This window comes from Polypterus senegalus, chromosome 12 (assembly GCF_016835505.1).
Source record: "Polypterus senegalus isolate Bchr_013 chromosome 12, ASM1683550v1, whole genome shotgun sequence".
NCBI classification, from domain to species: Eukaryota; Metazoa; Chordata; class Cladistia; order Polypteriformes; family Polypteridae; genus Polypterus; species Polypterus senegalus.
In genome coordinates, this window is record NC_053165.1 from 44,116,514 (window position 1) to 44,139,980 (window position 23,467).

Genomic DNA, 23,467 nt, shown 5'->3' on the forward strand with positions numbered 1-23,467 from the left:
AAACAGCCTGCTTTAGGCTATTAGAGTTGTAGTTGTTCCAGACTTCTTCAAATTAAGGATTATGGAGGCCACTGTGCTCTTGGGAACCATCAATGCTGTAGAAATGTTTTTGGTGCCTTCGCCAGATTTGTGTCTCATTAAAATCCTATCTCTAAGTCCCCAACTCTGGTCCTGGAGGGCCCCAGTGGCTACAGGTTTTCATTGTAACCTTTGTCTGAATTAGTGACCCATTTTTGGTGCTAATTAACTTCTATGAATTCATTTAGTTTTTTAAGATTTGTTCCCCTGAATTTCTTCATCATTCCTCTGAATTGCTTCATTTCTTTCCTTAAATGGCACCCAAACAAAAATTAAATGTGAAGTGAGTGAGCCAACAGAAGACCAACTAAGTCAGGGCCTCAACACCAATTTCGCTCCGACTTGTTGCTTTGTGAGGCGCCGAGTCTGGTTGTTAATTAAATCCGTTCTTTAATTCCATGGTTTTTTGCTGCTCTCATTGTGCAATAGCAAACATTTCTGAAATTGTTCATTTTCTCTTTTCTACGAACACTGATAAAATGTTTTGTGGACCTGAGAAGATCAGCATTCCTGAGACCTTCACCTTTCTTTATTTTCAGATATTGTATGATGGACACAGTTTGCTGGTCATGTTTTGGTTCATTTTGTATATCATAATTGTTTGGCTGCTAATTAAGGAAAAGAAACAATTAAGGGGTCTGAGTCTTCAACAGCAAGTCAATTAAGATTAATTCTAAAGAAGTTAATTAGCAGCAAAAACAAGTCACTAATTAAGAAAAGGGTAAGAATGAAAACCTGCAGCCACTGCGGCCCTCCAGGACTGGAGTTGTGAGTCCCTGCTCCACAGGCAATTCCTTAAACCTCATGGCTTGATTTTTGTTCTGATGCACATTGTCAGCTGTGGGACCTTCTATAGACAAGTGTGTCTAATTGAATTGACCAAATATGGGCACCAAATCAGGTGAAGAAACATCTCAACGATGATCAATAGAATGGGATGCACCTGAGCTAAAGTGTGAGCGTCATATGTGATATTTCAGTTTTTTATTTAAAAGAAATTTGCAGTAATTTATAATGTCTTTGTTTTGCTTTGTCATTCTGTAGTATTGAGTTCTGCTAAATGAGGGAACAATGAATTTAAATGGTTTTAATATAAGGCTGCAACATAACACAAAGTAAAAAAGTGAAGGGCTTTGAGAAGTTTGTAAGCACACTGTGAACAGGTGGATATTTTGTATGTTTTACTGTTACTGAGGGAACAAATGAAATTAACGGATAACAGTTTAGTTTAATGCATATGTTACTCATCTGCTCTTATGTAATAAGACCTTAACAAATACAAAACATCAGTAGATCGGTTATTCATCTCTGTGTGGTGTGGCATATCGACATGATGATAAAATGACTCACAGGTCTTAGACTAAACCAGTAACGGCGCACTGCACAATAACATGAAGTGAATACACTTGACATTAGCATTCCTAGTTTTCATCCTCTTTCTCTGTACGTTTAGCACTCATTTAATCAGAGGTTGATGCACTTGCTGCAGGTCTGACATTGTGGTCAGCACCACAGGAGTGCCGCAGGGGACTGTACTTTCTCCGGTCCTATTCAGCCTATATACATCAGACCTCCAATATGACTCGGAGTCCTGCCACGTGCAAAAGTTCGCTGATGACACTGCTATTGTGGGCTGCATCAGGAGTGGGCAGGAGGAGGAGTATAGGAAGCTAATTAAAGACTTTGTTAAATGGTGCGGCTCAAACCACTTACACCTGAACACCAGCAAGACCAAGGATGGATTTTAGGAGGCCCAGGCCCCTCATGGACCCCATAATCATCAGAGGAGACTGTGTGCAGAGGGTACAGACCTATAAATACCTGGGAGTGCAGCTGGATGATAAATTGGACTGGACTGCCAATACTGATGCTCTGTGTAAGAAAGGTCAGAGCCGACTATACTTCCTTAGAAGGTTGGCGTCCTTCAACATCTGCAATAAGATGCTGCCGATGTTCTACCAGACGGTTGTGGCGAGCGGCCTCTTCTACGCAGTGGTGTACTAGGGATGCAGCATAAAGAAGAAGGATGCCTCACACCTGGACAAACTTGTTAAGAAGGTAGGCTCTATTGTAGGAGTAAAGTTGGACAGTTTAACATCTGTGGCAGAGCGACGGGCATTAAGCAAACTCCTGTCAATCATGAAGAATCCACTGCATCCACTGAACAGTGTCATCTCCAGACAGAGGAGTAGCTTCAGCGACAGACTGGTGTCACCGTCCTGCTCCACTGACAGACTGAGGCAATCGTTCCTCCCCTACACTATGCGACTCTTCAATTCCACCCAGGGGAGTAAATGCTAACAATACTCAAAGTTATTGTCTGTTTTTACATGCGTTTTATTACTCTTTAATTTAATATTGTTTTTTTTTTGTATCAGTATACTGCTGCTGGATTATGTGAATTTCCCCTTGGGATTAATAAAGTATCTATCTATCTATCTATCTATCTATCTATCTATCTATCTATCTATCTATCTATCTATCTATCTATCTATCTATCTATCTATCTATCTATCTTATAGTGCCTTATCTATCTATCTATCTATCTATCTATCTATCTATCTATCTATCTATCTATCTATCTATCTATCTATCTATTTTTTACACCCTAGTGGCCTGCTTCTTCTCTTCTTTCATTGAGATCTTTTCACGTTAAAACTGATTAAGTCAGTGTTTGTGTTGCAATTAATTAGTACGTTTTCTTTAATTTTTCACTTCTTCAATCTGCCTCAAGAATGATTTAAGAAATGAAGAGGTAGGGGAAGTAACTGCCAAGGTGGTAGAGAAATGAGAACGGCTCCCGTATGCATGCGCTGCATGGCCACCCTGCTGGCCGCTGCCAAGAGTTGATTCTACAATAAAATAAAATAAAAAGAGGAATATCCTTGGAGGTCAATCATCACTCCCAAAAGCAGATAGTAGACATCACATAGCATATGTGTACCAAATTTCAGGTCAATAGGTAAAAAGGTTTCCAAGCTACAGGTGATTTAAAATCCTGGACAGACAAATGAACAGCCACAGTAGCATATTATATATAAGGTTATGTCATATCAAGAGAAATGCGTCTCAGTTAAGCCACCTCAGAGAACTCCAAAGTGAAGTTTTGTCAGCAGGTCACATTGTAAAGATGAATAAACACTTTACTGCTGCTTTGTAACTACAGTGATAATAATAGTAATTCTTTACATTTATATAGCACTTTTCTCACTGCTCAAAGTGCTCTCCATGCTGAGGGGATCCAGGACGTGAACCCATGATCTCCTCACTGCAAGGAAGCTGTGCTGCCACTGAAAATGTTTTGAAGACCCAGATGCATGCAGGTCTTGTTACATAATAAGAAATGAGTAATAGATGCATTTTTGCAGTACCTAAACTGAAGTGTGTGAGTGCAGTATATCTGTCATGTGAACCTGCTTAATCCATGTGTTAGAGTGGCAGGGTGCCAGAGCAGTCCCGGGGGGCAAGGCACAGGCAGGCTAGCCGTAGTTGGCATGTAATCCATGGCAGGTCACACCCTTGAGCACACTGACACTCACTCATACCAAGCTAATTTGGAATCACCAATTCATCAAATGTGCACACTTTTTGGGTTATGGAAAATAAACTGGGTACCAGGAAAAAAAATAAAATAAACACAGAAACAAGGTAAGAATGCGCAGATTGCACATGGGAAATGTTTACAACAGAATACAAATCCAGCTCTAACTGCTAAGTTGCACATTTTCCATGTTGGGGTCAGAGCTTAATTATCTAAGATAAACTGACACAAAATAGGAAATAACACTTCGTAGGGAGCCAGTCCATTTTAGAGCACACGCATAGACACACCCTGCTGCACAGGAAAGCTGATAACATTCTCAAATCTACTTCATTTAATTCAGGGTGGCAGGGGCACAAAACCTATCCTGGCAGCAATTTGTAAATAGCAGGAAACAGCCCTGGACAGGTCGCTAGCCAGTCATTGACCCAGTCACACACACAAACAGTTGGGCTAATTTGGAATGAATCGAAATGCACATCTTTTTGTGGGTTATCTGTTGGTGAAGAAAGATTCACGGATCTTGACTTTGCTGACGATGCTGTGATCTTCGCAGAGTCAATGGAGGCCCAGATTGGGGCGCTCGAGTGACTGAGTGAGGAGTCTGAGTGTCTGGGCTGGTGAGTGTCCAGGATAAAAACCAAGATCCAGGCCTTTAATGACCTCTTGGGCACAGCCATCAGCAGTGTGTCTGTTTGCGGAGAGAGTGTCGACCTTGTCGAGAGCTTTACTTAGCTCAGCAGTGACATTCATGTCTCTGGTGACTCTTCCCATGAAGTCAGTAAACGTATTGGGAGAGCATGGGGGTCATGAGGTCGCTGGAAAGGGGTGTGTGGCGCTCCCAATATCTATGCAAAAGAACGAAGGTCCAAGTCTTTAGAGTCCTGGTGCTTCGTGTCTTGCTATATGGTTGTGAGATATGGATACCATAATGTGACCTGAGGCAAAGACTGGACTCCTTTGGTACTGTGTCTCTCTGGAAAATCCTTGGGTACCGTTGGGTTTGACTTTGTGTCGAATGAGATGTTGCTCATGGAGTCCCAAATGAGGCACATTACCTGCATTGTGAGGGAGCATCAATTACGGCATTATGACCATTTGGCAATGTTTCCCCGAGGGTCATCCAGCTCGTAAGATCTTCATTGTTGGGGACCAGAGTGGCTGCCCACGTAACTCCTGGCCGCGGCATATAGAGGGTCATTTCCGGAGGGTAGGACTGGACTGCGTGTCTGACTGGAGGGTTGCAAACTGGGATCCCGAGCTGTTTCGTCATGTAGTGGGTGCGGCAACACACTGTACCAGTGCATGCTCCCCAACTTGACTTGACTTGTGGTGGCTCAGTGGTAGCACTGCTGCCTAGCAGTAAGGAGACTGGGGTCCGCATCCTGGGTCCTCCCCAAGATTACTTAGGTTTCCTCCCATGATCCAAAGACATGCAAATTAGATAGATTGCTGATACTAAATTGTCCCTAGTGTGTGGTTGGGTGTGTGTGTTTGCCCTGTGATGTACTGGCATCCTGTCCAGGATTTGTTCCTGCATTGCACCCTGTGCTAGCTGGGATAGCCTTAAGCACCTCCCTCAACCCTGTTCAGGACTAAACCAGCTAGAAAAGCGACTGACATTTTTCGTGAGATTTGATAGGAAAACTGAAATACTCAGATGAAAACCCACGCAGAAAGAGAGAACATGAAAACTCCACTTGGATAATGCACTGGGAGAGGAAGGTGTTGACATGTTTACGACAGAACACAATCACTTCTATTCTTACGCAGTTTCTAAATTGGACTTTAGATGAAAAATGGGCAGGATTTGATCAAATGAGATATCAGATGTTGCTTTATTATACAGTATATACAGTAGTTTATATAATGCTTTTGACAAAAAATGGTCTTATGAAATGTGCTCCAGTGAATGATCTACTGTACAATAGTTGTGCAAATTGGAGTTTATGATTATTAGGCATTTCATTCTAAGGGCATCAGAAAGTGCTGGGGAAAAAAATTGTAATTTTCAGAACACAATAGAAAACATTTCTGTGTCGATAATATAATTTAAGTCAGTTTCTAAAACAATCTTAACTCTGTGATATCAAGCATTAGTTATCCAAAGATGTAGCAGAAAAAAGCGCTTGGCAAGCTGTCCAGTTGTGAAGCTGACACTATGTGAATATGAAGTGAAGATTGTGCAGAATTCAATGGGCTGTATACATCAAAATGTTCCTTTTTGCTCTTATTATATCTTTTGTATTTTTAGGATATGGCTGAGTGAGTTTGTGTAAACCCAGACCCAACCACCAAGTCTTTGTGGATTTTGCACGTTCTCCCCATGTTTTTGTAAAGTTATTTCTGGGTATTCTGGTTTTATTCCCAGATCCCAAAGACGTACCTATTAGGTTAACTAACAAGAGATACTTCCTGCCTTGTGCCTGATGCTGCTGAGATCTGTTTCTGACCCCATAACCATGAACCAAATAAGTGCCTTTGATAATGGGTAAGTGTAGGTTCAAGAAATATGAAGGGTGTCAACCTAAATGGACAAACTGTTTCAAAGTCAGACCTTCAATTGCAGCACTAAAATGAAACTGAAGATGTGAAGTGTGCTGTTGACGTAGCAGGAAGGATAGGCCTTCGGATATGGAGTCTATCACACATTATCTTCATTAATCTAGTAAAATGCTAAGTCGTTCTTCACAACAGGATTAACAGGATATGAAAGGTGATAAGTGATCTATGGCAGCCGTGCTAAGACAGGAAGGGACCTCTGACCCTTTGGTGCTTTGGAAAATGTTCAAATATAACCCAGATATTTTTGACAGCAGATATACAGTAAAACTCCTTCTCTCTTTACAGCTCACCCTGCTCAGAAACTTAACTGTTGGAAGTCAGAAATTCCTGCGTGTGGCCCCTGGAGAGTCTGTTCATCACATTATGACTTTTGACCCCTCAGACAGTAACTACCTCTACCTAATGACATCCTACCAGGTAAGATCACAAGTGTGTCTGTTCCATGGTTGGTCAGAAATATTCACTCTAACAAGAGGAAGGCTTTTTTTACTCGAGTGCTTAATCCATGTTTAAGTTACCAGTGTGAACGCGTCTGACGTCACGTGATCTTGGAAGGTAAACACCCTCAGCCAGTATTTGGATTGGGAACCCCAAGTTTTAGGCCAAATACTCAGTGGGGGTTTGGGGGTCTTTAGGCCTTTGAACCCCTGCACATTTTGTTGTTTTTTCTGGCATTGTGCACCTGGAGTTTCTATTCTTTTGTTTCTTTCCTCCCCAGCCATCTGACCATAGCTTCAAATGTATTATTATAAACCAATCTATAAATAAAAACAGTGTCTACTACTTGTATATCTACAGTATCTATATATATAATTCACTAAGGCAAGACACCCATGGAAAGCACGCCGGAAGGGGCGTGGATTCACTAAGCCGACAAGTAAGACACCTATGGCGCACGCTGGAAGGAGCCACGCCAGAGGTGAATCGCCATGTGCAGCGTGTAAAATGGTTTGCGAGGGGTATCCCATGGGATCCTTAAAACAATCCTTTACAACTGAGTTTAAACCACAATGAAGTAAGCAGTCTTTAAAAACCGAGTTTTCGGTTACGACGCACGACCGCGTGCACCATAGCAAACTGTTTTACACGCTACATACAGCAATTCGTATCCGCGACAAACATGCGTCTTATTAGATGCTCCTGCAGGAACTCAGAAAGTCTACGTGAGTCACAGGTGCATCTGGACTGTGCAAAGACGACAACGACTCAAGTGACGAGTTGGAGGTGGGCACATGAACGATGGCGGTCCGCCAGTTTTCAGTCACGGATGATTGTGTGTTGGTTCGTTCCGTGCATTGTTACAATGTTGCTTTTCTTGCTGATTTATTACATTACCGAGTTTTCAAATGTTAATTTTCTCCCTGTGCTTAAAAATCATTAAAAAACCGGCCTGATTATGCGGCGTATGGTACGCCGCGGGTTGGCTAGTGTAATGTAAGCATGTAGTGATTTATTCTCGTTAATTGTTTTTGGTAGGTCATTTATTCATTCATATTCTTATCTATTGCAACTGTGTTTTTTTTTTTTTTGTTGCAACATTTCTTTGACATCTTGTAAAGCACTTCGAGCTACATTCTTTCTGTGAAAATTTGTACAGAAATAAATGTTCTTGTTTAATTGATTTGCTTTTCTGTTCTTGAAAAGTCAGCTTCAATGCTCCGAAACAGGTCTGCTAGATTTTATCAACAGTCAATTCATTTTATTGTTATTTAGCTGAAAGCGAGCTGAGAACCCTATGTAGATTTTCAGATATGACACCCTAAGATCCACCTTATTAAAGGGATAAATGACTGTGCGTCTGTCTTGGTGTTTGTCAGGTTGCTATGTTTCTGTTATTCCAAAAGATGGCTTATCACTAACATTTTTAGTAATAAAATGCATTGCATTTCTCATTCCAGGAAATGGCACATCACAAACATTAACACTGCTTTTACAAATCCCATTCCAAATGGAACATAACAGAAACATGTGCGTTACAACAACATTTATTTATATTGCACATTTTCATACAAAAAGTAGCTCAAAGTGCTTTACATAATGAAGAAAAGAAAAATAAAAGACAAAATAAGAAATTAAAATAAAACAACATTAGTTAACATAGAAAAGGAGTAAGGTCCGATGGCCAGGGTGGACAGAAAAAACCAAAAGAAAATAACTCCAGACGGCTGGAGAAAAAAATAAAACATGGTGTATTGCAATTGTTAATGCTCAGGTCTACGTTGATTTCTTAGATTTCAACCCATCTTAGACAGGTACAGTAGCACAGCTCGTCCACCTTAATAAAAGTTTAAGGGCCTATGTGTCTGTCTGTGTGTCTGTCTGGCGGCTGCTATGTGTCTGTCAATCCAAAAGATGGTGCATCACAAACATTTTTAGTGATAAAATGCATTGCATTTGTCATTTCAACAGATGGCCCATCACAAATATTAACACTGCTTTTACAAATCCCATAATAAATCCCATATAACAGAGATATATGCATTACATGGTGCACTGCAAATCTCAATACTGAGTTCTATGTTGATTACTTAGATTTCAACCCATCTTAGACAGATAGCACAGCTATTAAAATATAATACAATACAAATCAACTGATTTTATTTGTGAATAGATTCATAGAGTCATTATTGTCACATGTATACAGAACAGTGGAATTATTACATGTTTGTACTTATCCATTTGCCACATATCACCATGTTTGTGCTTATCTATTTGCAACTTGTCACCAGACTCCAGTCATGATCAATGAGTATTACTACCTTACCTTAAAACTGCTGTCTTCTTTAACTGAAAACTCTGAGAACAATATTTTCTGCAAGCACGTGTTTATTTGCTCACATCATTTCCTCCCACATCATAAAGATGAATATGATAGGTAAGCAGTTTATCAGCATTCCAAAAAAAACATTACTAGGAGAGCCACAAACCAAAGAAGAAAATCTGCAGTAACTACAAGAAAGCCTGGTCTTAAAGGCATCCATGCAAAGACATTCGGAGCTGTTGGTGAGACTCTTAAGTTTATGAAATAACTAGACATTAAGGCTAGAACAGTAGTGCATAAACATTAGTAGGAACAGTCTGTATTAAATGGCAAGGGACCTTGACCTCATTCTGTTTCTTATCTTCATTTTTTTTTGTCAAAAATATTTTTGCAAGAAGCCAAAAGTAAAATAATAATAAAAATAAAATAGAAATGTATATGACAACACAGTAAGTATAATTAATATTGTCTTAATGTAAAACTTTGTAACAATCTGTAAGACAAAATATCTGAAGAAGATATTTAGGTAAAATGTTCTATTTTTTTACCTCATTAAATTTTTCTATACAATTTCATTACAGACAACATTTCTTGTAAATATTCTGTCTGAGTTTGGCAACAGTTTGCTTGTTCAGGACCATCTACAACCTTGACAACAACATCTGGAAAACTTCTAACTCTTGATAATGCAACATATAACTGACCGTGGCTGAATACTGGTTCTGGCAAGTAAATGCCAACTATTTCTAAGGTTTGCTCTTCTGAGTCTTTCTCTTTTAGCGTTTTTCTGACGGTCATTTTCTTTTTCTTCAATCGATCTATTTGCTCGTATTTTTCTTTGTCTTTCAGCCTTTCTTTTGTTGATGTTTACTTGTTGAGCTGACCGTTCTTCCAGGAGATGTTGCTTATATAGGATTTGATTGTCCGTGTCTTTTCTCCTACTTGACGTGTCCTTTTTTTGGGTGGCATGTTGTTAGTAGATACGTCCATAATATTTTCTCTTACGTAATACTGGCTTGTATGTGGCTGTAATATGCGTCACTGTATTGTGTGTCGTTAATTTTCTCTCGCAGTAATACTGGTTTGTATTTCTGTAAAAATGCCTGTCATTTTCTCGGACAGTAATACTGGCTTTGTTGTCCGTAATATGACTTTAATTTTCAGAGTGTCCCCAGCAACTGATGTAATGTGTGGTGTGTAGCTGATAATCGTGCCCGTGGCGTCTCCCCAGCAAGTACTGTTTAGTTCCCCAGCAAGTATTTTAATCTGTGCTGGCGTGCAGCTGATTATTGTATGTGTGGCGTCTCCACAGCAACGGATTTTATATGCGCGGCAACGACTACCCAATCAGCACTCTCCCCAGCAATGTTGTCCTTTATTTCTTATCATGCACGGCCGTGGCAAGGCCATTCACTGTGTGCCCAGCTTCCAGCGTGTGTGCTTTATTTACTTATCATGCGCGGCAGCGGCTAGGCCATTCACTGTGTGCTTTATTTACTTATCATGCACAGCCGTGGCAAGGCCATTCACTGTGTGCCAAGCTTCCATTGTGTGTGCGTCCACGGGGTACGGTGCGATTCACAGTGCGGCCCGCGCATGCGCACTTCACCAGAAGACACACACACGGATACCTGGACGCACACAGGGGTTTTATTAAAGAGGATTAGCACGATCTACTGTGGTCATACAATAGACATACAATAGATGGATGGATGGATGCATGCTTGATACTCCAGTTACCCATGTGAGGTTTAAGTGTTGCATATGTACATTATCTAAGGAGTGAGCGAGTGTGGGTTTGTATAAACGTGTGTCCTTCTGTGGACTAATGTTTCTTTTAAGGTTGGTTTCTTCTTTGCACCCATCACTGGAACAATAGCCCGTTGGTCCAATGGAAAGCTGTAAGTAGTTTCAGAAAATTATTGGTCATTCTCTAAGGGCAAAATGAAGCTTAAAAGAAGTTGTATAACTAAGAGCACTCTAGTTGTGTTACATAGTAGGATTTTGTATTTTGGTAGCATGCATTGCATTTTTCCATTTTCAGACTGAGTATTTACTGAACCTCCAGATCTCAGTTCCCTCAGACCTCTGTTGAGGTCTAAAAATAGTGCATCTCCCATGGTGGCCTGTAGCCCTGTTTCTCTGACGTAGAAACACAACAATTACATTAAGATAAGAGGTGATGGAGCAGTCTGAAAAGGCAGCAACCTGGTATTATGTTTTATAAAATCACACACACTCCCCATTATTGGACAAAACAGAAGCAGATACGAGATGCAGAATCATATCCTTTATAAGGTTAAACATTCCCAAAATGATCGACAAGAGAAATAAAAATGATATAAAACAATCAAATTTACTAGAGGGAAACACAAAAAAGATTATAGAAAGAAAGGATGGCAATGAAGTGTACAAAACAAGGACATTTGGCAAAGATGGATGATGGATACAAAAATCTAAAAGAAAAAGAAGTTAATCAGCAGCAAAACCAGGTCACTAATCAAGAAAAGGGTTAGAATGAAAACCTGCAGCCACTGCAGCCCTCCGGGACCAGAGGTGGGGACCCCTGTTGTAATTATTTCTGTTTGTTTTAAGGCTAGGTGACATTAAAAGAAGAGCTACTTCGAGAAGGACGGATCACAGTGCTCATTGATGCATCCATCTATTTTCTAAACCCACTTATCTGAGGCAATGCTACCCTTTATTTGAATCTTATTTTAGCGAGTGCATCTGTTGGCAGGGCCAGGCCCCCCTGACTACCCCTCAAACTCTGTCTATAGTATCATTAGGTATTACTCTTTCTGTGCATCATGTCATGACCAGATGGATGAAGCAGGGTAACGTGATGAAAGACATTTATAGATGACTGAATATTGAAAGAATCACACAGAAATATACTTCATTGAAATGGAAGAGAGGCTTTCAGGAGAAGCAGTCAGTTTTCTTAAATGCCTTTCTTGTTTTGTGAATTATGAAAGATTCTTTACATGGTTGCATTATTGATTAATATGTTTCTCAGAAACGTCAAAGGATTTGAAAAATAAAGCAACAATTTTTAATAAGTATTTGTTTAATTTCCAAAAAAATAGTTACCCTCCATAATTCCACTGCTCTGACAGCGTTCTGCTCTTTTTTTTTTTTTTTCTTTGCAGATTATGCGGGTGAAAGTGGCACGGTGCGATCTGTTCACAACCTGCCTTGATTGCCTGGAGGCAACTGATCCGCACTGTGGATGGTGTACTCTGGAAAACAGGTAGAAAGAACCGGTGTTCAGCATCGTTTTTGTTTGAGAAACCACACTTGTACCATATGCCAGACAAATTTAAAATGAACTGTGAACTTTTTCCTTCAGCCTATTCTGGTATAGGAAAGTCTGCATAAAAACTGTTATGTAACTGCTAGCCAGTAATGGAAAATGTGTAGTCCAGAACTTCAATATTCTGGCAGAACATGATGGAGACTGTTAGGTTGAGGTCTTGTTGCAGGAGTCTTGGAGAATGTGGTTAATGAAAGTATATAAGAGAGAAGGAGATGGAGAAAGAGAAAGCCGTATGGACAAGAGCATTAGTGGTGAGGGCAGGTAGGTTACCTGCACCGTTGAGGTGACAGCCCAAGGGCCAAGGCTTTTATGCAAAATCCAGTGTATTGCGTCCCTCATGCATATGTTGGACATAGTACATTTAATATTTAATAAACATGTTAATTATCAGATACGAGCGTGTACCATACAATTTTGGTCCACATTTTCACACAAAAGCTCCTCCCCATAACCACAGAACAGATTTGTCATGAAATCAATTGCCTTCCAAGTCCTTGATCATTTGAAGTAGGTGGTTAACTGCGTACAAATGTAAAGATTTGGCATGTAAAAGAAAGAAATGTGAGAGAAACGGAATAAGTTATCATGATTCAGAGAGGGAGATATGTCAGAATTTAGCATTAAATGTTATTGAACATCAAGGCAAACTGCCATTAAAGGGCTACACAACTGACATAAAAATAAAAGCAGGGAGCAACACAGTGCGTGAAGAGTAGATGGATGCACCAGAAAGATGCTGTGTGTCCAGGGGGAGCGATCAGCCTCATGAATGGACCATGTACACTGTTAGGAAATGCATTGTGGGAAGGTAGTACCACTTACCGTACTGCCTCAAAACTATGAAAGTGATAAAGTAACATGAAAAGCAACCAGTCACGACACAAATAATACTTTTATACTTAGCATGTATTGTTCAATCATTAAGCATGCAATTCATATCAGGATCTGCCAGGAACCCCCCCAAGCACTGGAATTCAGTAGGATGAATGCGGCTCTCACTCCATCTCCAGGTCTTTCTTTATTGGCTGAGGTGCTTTCAATGCTCCAGTCACTATTGGCTACTGGTGCTTTTGATTGGAGGGTGTAAAGTAATGGAGGGCAGAAATTCAAAGGTCCCAGTATTGGACAGGTCAGAAGTTATCGTACTCTAGCATGTCTGAGGTCCAGAGGTTGTGGAGCTTTGAAGTGCCATTGTAGTGATGTGTGTTATATCTCTAAAAATAATTTTAAGTAACAGTAACTATGCTAAGCTAAGACGTAATGCACATATGTGTGCTTTAGTAGCATTTGAGATTCCTCAACATATGCACATATTCTGAACAAAATCTCCATTCAGCTTTATTTCATCATTTCATATGCGGGTGATTTCATCATAAGCATACCTAAACATCTATGCACTGGAGCTCCTCAGGACTGCATGCTTAGTCCTCTGCTCTTCAACCTGCTGACTCGTGACTGCACAGCGACACACAGCTCTAGTTACATCATCAAGTCTACTGACGACACAACTCTGCTGGGTTTGATAAGCAGGGATGACGAGTCAGCATATGGAGACGAGGTGGAACAGCTGGCCGCTTGGTGCAGAGACAACAAGTTATCCTTCAACATTGACTAGACTAAAGAGTTAATGTTTGACTTCAGGAAGAAAAATAGCTGTGACCACATCCTAGTTTGCATAAATAGCTCTGCTGTGCAGATTTTAAATAGTTGCTCGGTTTGCACAATACTGAGGACCTGAAGTGGACTAACAATACCACGTCCTTAACTAAAAAGGCCTAGCAGAGACAGCACATTTTTGAGGTGACTGAAACATCCAAGCCTCTCATCTCCCACTCTCACCATACTTTATAGTGGCACCATCAAGAGTTTTGATAGCCAGTGCCATCCAAGCCACAGTGCACCAGATTATATCACTTGGTTAGCTTGGGAACGTCTCTGTATGCTCGCCGAAGGAGCTGGTGGCAGGTGAAAAGGATGTCTGGGCATCATTGCTTAGACTGCTGACCACATGACCCAGACCCAAATAAGCGGCAGAAAATGGATGGCTGGACCATTGAGAGTGTTCTGATCAGCTGTATTACGATCTGGTAAGAAAATTTCAGCATGGACAACCATGAAAGAATACAGAGAATAGTGAGTTCAGCAGAGAATATTACTGTGTTGCCTCTCCCTTCTCTGAAAGACACATTCTCTAATAATAATACATTTTATTTATATAGCGTCTTTCCCATGCTCAAGACTCTAAACACTGTGTCCACAAAGCATGCTGCAATGTGCAGGACCCTTCACAGCCCTCTCATGGATTCTTCACTCTTTTGTCAATCTGGAAAAAGATACTGCAGCATCAGAGCCAGATCTTTTCATTTTATGTGATAGCTTCCCCATCAGATATCAGACTCTGCAACACAATGCAACCCCCATGATCTTCCACCCTACCCTAACATCTCAAATCACAATTAATCGTTCCAGTTTATTCATAAATCACTTTATCTCTTGTGTTAAAACAACAGCCACTGGACTGATCTGTGGATCTTGCATTTATTTGCGACTCTGTGTGATTGAGGCAGTTAATTGTATTGGCTAAGTGCCTGTTTAAAAGCGTACTGTGTATTGTGCGGTTTTGTCTGTTTAGGTACACTGTCTTGTCTTGTTTGCACTACGTGTAGACCCTGAGCTTTGTTATTTCATCTCTCTGTATATTTGTATATGGTTGAAATGACAATAAAGTTTACTTTGACTTTTAATAAATGAAGCCCTCCACCGGAGTACTTGTTTACGTCATCTGGAGTACTGTGTGTAGTATTGGTCTTCAGGCTACAAAGAGCACTAGAAAAAGTCCCGAGAAGAGTCACTAGGCTGATTCCAGGGCTACAGGGAATGAATTATGAGGAAAGATCAAAAGCAAAAGGAGGTTAAGAGGAGACATGACTGATGTGTTTAAAATTATGCAGGGAATTAGTCCAGTGGATCGAGACTGTGACTCTAAAATGAGTTCATCAAGAACACGGGGACACAGCTGGAAACTTGTTCTGGGTAAATGTCACACAAATATTAGGATCTTTTTTTTTCGCACAAAGAACAATAGACACTTGGAATAAGTGACCAGGTTGTGTGGTCGACAGTAGGACTTCAGGATCTTTCAAAACTAGACTTGATGTTATTTTAGAAGAATTGAGTAGATAGGGCTGGCGAGCTTTATTGGGCTGAATGGCCTGTTCTTGTCTTGATTGTTCTAATGTTCTAAAACAAAAGCCCAGAAATTTATCATCTATGTAATACTCAAAAACCAAATGAAAAAATGTACTTAAGAGTAGGCTGGGTAGGTGGAGAGCTCTGCTGTATTATGTCAATGTTTTGGAACAGTTATAATTAGCAATCTTTATGAGCCACCTTTCAAAATTGGATTTTTTTAAAGAAGGCTTTCTTCTGTTATCTAAAAATCTAATTAGTGGTTTGAGTCTTCTCTTAACCGCTTCTGCTGGATGTAATCTATGCACTAGAGATCACAGAGTGTGTGGAGTAGCTGATGTTCAACAGTATTTATTGTAACTTTTCATGAAGTCTTCCACCGCGTAGAACATAGCCAGGTTCAAAACACCACACCGTCTGTAATATAGGTGTATGCTGTGGTCTTCAGTGCTTGTCAGGCATAAATTTTATAGTTCAATCTCCACTTCTGGTTTATTTTATTGCCCTTTCCAAGACACCCAACTTTCCAAAGTTCACACTGCAGAAATAGGGAAGTAAATGTTCTGTACCACACTAGCAGACAATGGTGTTTGTAATATTGGTTAAAATGTTGTGGTATCTGTAAAAAGAGAAAGAGAAGCTACGAAAATGTTTTGTGTAGGTAAACCTAAAGGTTTTAGAACATATCTCTTATAGAGCTTCTTCAGTCATACAAGGATTTATTTGCATATCAATATATTTTTAGGTTTTCTGTATGAAATTATTGTAGAGGCCAAATATAAAGCTCTCCTTTTAATACAATTTTGTGTAAAAGGTGTGCTAATGAATATATTAAGAACACAATAAAGAAGTAAATGAAACAGACCTTATTTTTGTAATGATTTGCAATTTCCTGTAAAGTCCTTTTCCAGTTTTTGCACTTGGCATCATTCCTGTGACACCCTTTGGGAGTGAGAATGCCACACTGTCATTATCAGCACCTTCTCCATTGCTTGCAGGATGGTGGTCTTTACATGCTACTTGTTGCATATCTTTGACATGTTATTGCCTCCCTGCCTCACCCCCATCTGTGCCATTAGTTGCTGACTTTTATTGAAGAAGCAATCACATGACAAGGGTGGCATTACCGGAAAAATCTAATGTTAAATGTAAGATTGCTTCCAGTTCTCTAAAGTAGTAAGTTCCGAGTAAACTTGCAGGGGAGTCGCAAAATGAGTGAAATTGATAAGAAAGCAGCAGCAAAATAGTCCAATCTCTAAATATCGAGCTAAATAAATGGTGTCAAATTTATCTCTGTAGAACAGACTGCTTCATCAGTATCCAAAATACGTTACATACAGTGCACAATGACTGTCAGTTTTCTCAAAGATCCCTATAACGTTAGTTTCAAATACAAATTGAATTGGTTTAAAATATAGGATACACCTGGGATTAAAATGCATCTCCAATGTCTGTTTGCATATTACAGCAACTAACCTGTAGTCCATCCATCCATCCATCCATCCTCTTCCGCTTATCCGAGTTTGGGTCGCGGGGGCAGCAGCTTGAGCAGAGAGGCCCAGACTTCCCTAACCCTGGCCACTTCTTCTAGCTCTTCCGGGAGAATCCCAAGGTGTTCCCAGACTAGCCGAGAGACATAGTCCCTCCAGCGTGTCCTGGGTCTTCCCCGGGGCCTCCTCCTGGTTGGACGTGCCTGGAACACCTCACCAGGGAGGCGTCCAGGAGGCGTCCTGATCAGATGCCCGAGCCTCCTAATCTGACTCTTCTCGATGCGGAGGAGCAGCGGCTCTACTCTGAGCCCCTCCCGGATGACTGAGCTTCTCACCCTATCTTTAAGGGAAAGCCCACACCCTGCGGAGGAAACTCATTTCAGCCGCTTGTATTCGCGATCTCGTTCTTTCGGTCACTACCCATAGCTCATGACCATAGGTAAGGGTAGGAACATAGATTGACTGGTAAATTGAGAGCTTTGACTTACGGCTCAGCTCTGTTTTCACCACGACAGACCGATGCAGAGCCCACATCACTGCGAATGCCGAACCGATCTGCCTGTCAATCTCACGATCCATTCTTCCCTCACTCGTGAACAAGACCCCAAGATACTTGAACTCCTCCACTTGGGGCAGGATCTCGCCCCCAACCCTGAGAGGGCACTTCACCCTTTTCCGGCTGAGGACCATGCTCTCGGATTTGGAGGTGCTGATTCTCATCCCAGCCGCTTCACACTCAGCTGCGAACTGATCCAGAGAGAGCTGAAGATCACGGCCTGATGAAGCAAATAGGACAACATCATCTGCAAAAAGCAGTGACCCAATCCTTAATCCACCAAACCGGACTCCTTCAACACCCTGGCTGCGCCTAGAAATTCTGTCCATAAAAGTTACGAACAGAATCGGTGACAAAGGGCAGCCCTGGCGGAGTCCAACTCTCACTGGAAACAGAAACATTCTAACCTGTAGTTAGAATGGAAATGGGAATCAACAAGAAAAAGTGAAAAAAGGTGACATGACACACGGCCATGAAGACATTTACCGTATACACTTGCGTATAAGTTGGGTCTTGAGACACGAAAAATCGATCATAAAATCAGACCCTGACTTATACACCCGTTCAAAAATGCAACACTTACATTTTTTTTGTTTATATCTTCTTGCCTCCTCCAATCTCACACTAATTTCTCAGACACATCAAATTTTGTTGCAGCAGCACAGTTACCAATTTCTTTCGCTACTTCAACCGCGTTTAATTTAAAACCCGCTTCATATGTTCTTCTGATCGAACGCTCCGTCGTAGATAAGGGATGCCCTTATGATAAAGGTGTATGAGGGTGTGAGATACAAAAAACACAAAAAAGTGCAAACGTCGCTTCAGAATAGTTTGGGTATTACTGTGTGGTCACGTAGGTACAATACATTGAAAACAAAGGCCATATGCTCCGTGGTTACTCGTAGGCTTTAGCCATGGCCCTCACAATGGGGCTGACAGGGCTCTAGCCAGGAGGCCCAGGATCACAGGGGCCCGGTGCGGGATGAGTAGATACTATGCACAAACAAAACGTATGAACAGAAAGCAAGAATTGATCCTACAGCGTTGAGTGTCAACTTCAGCATAAAATATTTTGAAAACTAAAAACAATATCAAAAAAAGTTTCAGATTCCTATTGGGTATTCACGTTTTCCATAACACTAGGTTAAGGGCCCGTCAGAGATCCTGGCGTAGGGGCCCACGTTAGAATGTGGGGGCCATGGCTTTAGCATATCATAAACTCTTGGATCAATAGCGTGAGTTTTCCTCATTCAACTTATACGACCGACATTATAAAATACCGGAAATTATTCAGTAAAATCAAGCCCCGACTTATCCACGGGAGAACTTAAATGCGAGTATATACGGTATTTATTGAAGTTGTGACAGCTCAACACACACTTCTGTCGCCGCTCCTCGTACTTTTTCAAGCTGGTCACCCTTCCACGGCTTGCATGACTACTGTGACCACCCTGTGTGATTCTTGAATGTTGTATGTGGAAAGAAAACATTTTTGCATTTCAACTCATGTTGAATGTGATTATCACTGATGGAAACGCTTCAGTGCTGAATCCAGAGGATAATGAATTAGCTTGAAAAAAATGTCTGTGTGGCTAATTCTGCACTTTATAAATTACTTTTTATTTTTTTATTTTCAGAAATGCATAATCATATTATGCTAAATTTAAGAAATAATACTCAAGCCAAGTGAGTAGTGAGCAGCTTTTGTTGTTATCAAACACATCTGCAGTGACAAATTCTGTGTTTCGGTAATCATTGGTTGTCCTCTATTCCTAAAAAATTGCTAACTCATTTTATGCTTTGATTAAGAAATTCAGGTACTAGGAGCAATCATTTTTATTTAATAAAAACTCAAAGGCTGTTATTGAAATGGCTTTTTAATTTTGCATTATGCTTTTAAAAAATACAGGCAGCGTAATAGCACTAGCAGGAAATTTGCTTTTGATCATAAATGTAATTTTTAAAAACAGTCACCTTTGTCACACCTGCAATAAAAATACAAGAGGGAAAATATCATGAAGGGGCTCACATATTCTCACAGTACACTGGGGGACCTTGGAGGAGTAAAAGTTGAGAAGCACTGTCTTATGGGATTCTAAGCTCCTGTTTTTGTTTGTTTTTTTTTGTTACGTCTTACCTTTCTGGTGTCTTTGTATTCTTCCATTATTCACTGACTCCACTCTAGTTCACCAAAGCAAATTCAAACATTACGTGAGGTGCCAGCCACTTTCCTCCTCTCACCTTCCTCCTCTCAGTTGTGCTCTGCTCTGTTTAGTATTGAAGGTGGAGACCCAGCCTCTGGGTTTGGTATTTGCATGCTATTGCCTGACAGGTTTATGAGTGCCTTATTAGAGCATGTCGAGAGCTGCTGTGATTACATTTGGGAAAAAAAACAAAAAAAAAAAACAAAAGTAAAACCCTTACGGTGCAGAGGTGTATTTCCTTGGGAGAAGAATGACTTGATGTTGTGTATAGGTTATCACGTACTGCGCTTTGGTGACTGTTATGAAACTTAAACTAAATAAGTAAATAAATTAAACCCCAATTATCAGTTTTGTGAATTGCTAATTGGATACTTTTTAGATTTGTGCATAACTAAAGAGCTTTGGATACATTTGTCTCAACTCTTAAAACCTGAAATTAGCGAATATGTAATGATATTGAGGGGTATGTGCAGGTGGTACTGAATTGGCTTAATGTCAGAATACAAAAGGCTTCATTCTCATCAGTGGGAGATGTGAGAGAAGAGGCCATGCATGAGTCAATAGCACCCATCATGATGGCCGGTTATGAGTGAGTACGGGTGTATTCCTGAGTGTGCTTCGTAAAGGACTGGTGTTCTCTCATGGCTTTGTCTTGCCTTCCACTTGATCAATACTTGTAGGATAGGCTCCACCTTCCCACTATCCTAATGTTCAATGAAGACGATAAAAGAATAAATGGAAAGATGGGAGATATAGATGACAGCTAAATCATAAGACAAGAATCTGAAATCTGCACATCCTCATGCCTTTTGTTTCAGTTCCTTTTCTTACTGTTTCACTTTTCATCTGTGCTTTTTTCTAATGACTTTGCTGCAGTGTAATTTTTTACTGTGATACCCGTATTTTAGACTATTCTCTTGCCTGCGCCTTGTTTGGTTATTTTCCCTGATCATTTAATGTTGTACTTTTTAAAATTTTAAACTGTGCCTCCTAGACTGCTGTCTGTCTGTCTGTCTGGTTAGTGTGAATCCATCCTTTAAATAATGTCACCAGACACTCCCTCCATCTCAAACACATTTGATCTCAGTAGGCAGTAAATCCTAAATGCTAAAGCAGACATGAATATATTAAGCAGAGTTAAGTGTGAAGCAATGAATTAACAGAATTTAAACAAATCACAACATGTTTCAAACTCTAAAGGGAATTAGTACAAGCTGTTTTGTTACGAAAAGGCCCTTCACTACAAAATAGCTTGTTAGTATTTGTATCGAGCTATTGTGTTCAAATTGTTGTTAAGTCAAGATTTCAAGGTTTTCCAGGCAAAGCAATTAAAATGAACGCCAGGATCATGGATGTTATACACTTCCTTAACCATTGCTGGGGTGTACACTCAATCAGCCAAAGACATGTGGACAAGTTCCTTCACTGAAGCATACATTTAAGGTGTCCAAGACAATGAGTAGATTTTACAAGAATAATTTAAATATTCATCAATAAAATTGTAATTATCCTGATTGCTTTGAATGGCTGCATGGAGCAAAGCAGCATCCTGGCAACCTTCATATTAATATTACTTTAGAAACACTAGGCAAAATAGAATTGATGAACTACTCTATGTTGTGATGAATGGCCTGTACTTGTCAAAACATTATTTTTTCCTATAAAGAGACAGAGATAATTATATTTAATAAGCTGATGATTATGGCTTCTAAAACAGCAGAAGGTTTGCATTTCTGGAATAAGATCTGAGAAAATCATTTTTTCTTTGCATCTATTTTCTAGGTGTTCCCTGCAAAAGGAATGCAGGAACTGGAACCAACCCAATTACTGGATCAGCCTGAGTGACGGAATGCAGTCTTGTCCATCTATGAAAATAATTCCTGAAAGGTTACATTTTTCGCACAAAACGCCGGTAAGTGGTGGGCTCTATCTAGAGAGCTAGAGGTCTTCAGGGCACGCTGTGATCCTATTTGCTGTCCCACAATTCTGATTACTCTATCTGTGCACATTTGCAGGATATTGGGATTCTGATCGATGGTAGTATCCCTGACCTTAAAGATACAAGTGTGTGTTGTGACTTTGGGAATAAGGCTTCTACTCCAGTTGTAAAATACAACATGACAAAGATCTATACATGTCCTTTGCTACCAAAAGAAAAGTATCCAGCGTTCCCTCCTGGTCAAGGTGAGTGGTGATGTATTGAAGCAACACCTCCTTGGGTAGATGAATAGAATTCATATTCCTTTGCTGAAAGGCATTAGTGATACATATGATAATCACTTAACATGAAAATCTAGAAGTATCTGAGCACCTTGGACCCAAATAAGTAATGGGTTACCACTTTGGAAACAGGCAGGACATGATTGAGCCCATTGATCCATAAACACCTTGAGTGGTTTGGAATGAACTGAGAATTGTTTAAGTGTAAGCATCACTTCTCACCAATGTATAAAGTTAGAGTTATCCAAATTAATGTTGTGAAAAGATGCGCCTCGACACAAGACAAAAGTTTGGGACAGCCACCTGTGTACTTGACCTTGGCTGCAAAAGGCAAAGTTTCAGTACAATTGTGTATAGATCCGAGTCGAAAACGGAACTACTCAATGGAGGAAGAAAGTTGGCTTTTATAGGGAGGTATAAGGAAGTGATGTCATCCTCGGGGCCGGGACAGGAAATGACATCATCCTCGAGGCCGGGACAGGAAATGACATCATCCTCGAGGCCGGGACAGGAAGTGACATCCTTAGAGCCGAGGTGATAGTCATGTCTTTGCACTCAGGCAGAATTTCCCATGTCTGGTCAGCGGGGACAAAATAAGAGGGTTGAGTGCGCCCCATCACTCCCCAGCCAGGCATGGAATTCCCTTCTTTTGGTCCCAGTGGCTGGCTCCCATGTGCACGTGTGTGACAATATGCATTTTGGACAAAAGCATGTAGAAACTGAGTAACGCAGGTTGGATCGAGCAATTTGTGACCATTTTGATTAGATTCAGAAGCCGCTTTAAATTAAATTAAGTCTAGAACTCATGTAGGGAATACCTGTGTAATTTAGACTGAAACATCATCAATTTAGTTAAAACAACAGAGCCTAAATTGCCTTAGACAATGGCAGCTGTAGCAGATAGAGGCGTGGTCCACCTCTAACACCCTCAGGTACCACTCTGAACACCAGGTGAGAATATAATAACTATACTTTTTATTATTATACAGTGCACAAAGCACCCTCCACTCTACACTCATAAACCACAAATAATTTAACCACAACAACGCTGTTCTCTTTCCTCCTTGCCCAGACACTTTGCCCTCCTACCTCTCAGCTCAGCTCACTGTCTGGGCTTTCCCACAATCCTTTTATACACCCTGACCCGGAGGTGTTCCTGCTCCATCAGTCCACAGTTCCGTATTCCTTCCGGGTCAGGGCAAACAGTCCTTTTCTTCACCCCGGGAGCACATCGTTTCTTCCTGTCACATGACTATGACGTACTCCTGGGTTATAGGGCACATGCGAGCCTACGAGCCCCCCTACAGCGATGCCTAGTGGTCCCCAAGGTATCCAGCAGGGCTGTGTATAAACACTACAAAGTCCATGATGCCCTGCTGGAACTCGGGGCATGATCATGCTGTCGGGAGAGCTCCTCCTGGCGGGCTGGGGGTGAGGGCTGGAGTAAAATTCCGGCAATCCACCACACAGCATATAGTTGATTAGAGGTATGTGCTTATAAGTGCTTGAGAACCTTAACAATTAAGCAGCAAATATCTGGGCTC

At 40.7% G+C, this 23,467-nt stretch overlaps 1 protein-coding gene across 2 annotated transcripts in view; it reads left to right on the forward strand.

Moving 5' to 3' along the window:
• The window catches only part of plxnd1 (plexin D1), a 243,171-nt gene that overhangs the window by 58,346 nt on the left and 161,358 nt on the right, over positions 1-23,467 (forward strand). For both annotated transcript variants that reach the window (XM_039771008.1, XM_039771009.1), the window contains exons 3-6: positions 6,470-6,601; positions 12,098-12,198; positions 21,486-21,615; positions 21,719-21,887. In XM_039771008.1, coding sequence (XP_039626942.1) covers positions 6,470-6,601; positions 12,098-12,198; positions 21,486-21,615; positions 21,719-21,887 — 532 coding nt within the window. The remainder of the gene's footprint in view (positions 1-6,469; positions 6,602-12,097; positions 12,199-21,485; positions 21,616-21,718; positions 21,888-23,467) is intronic.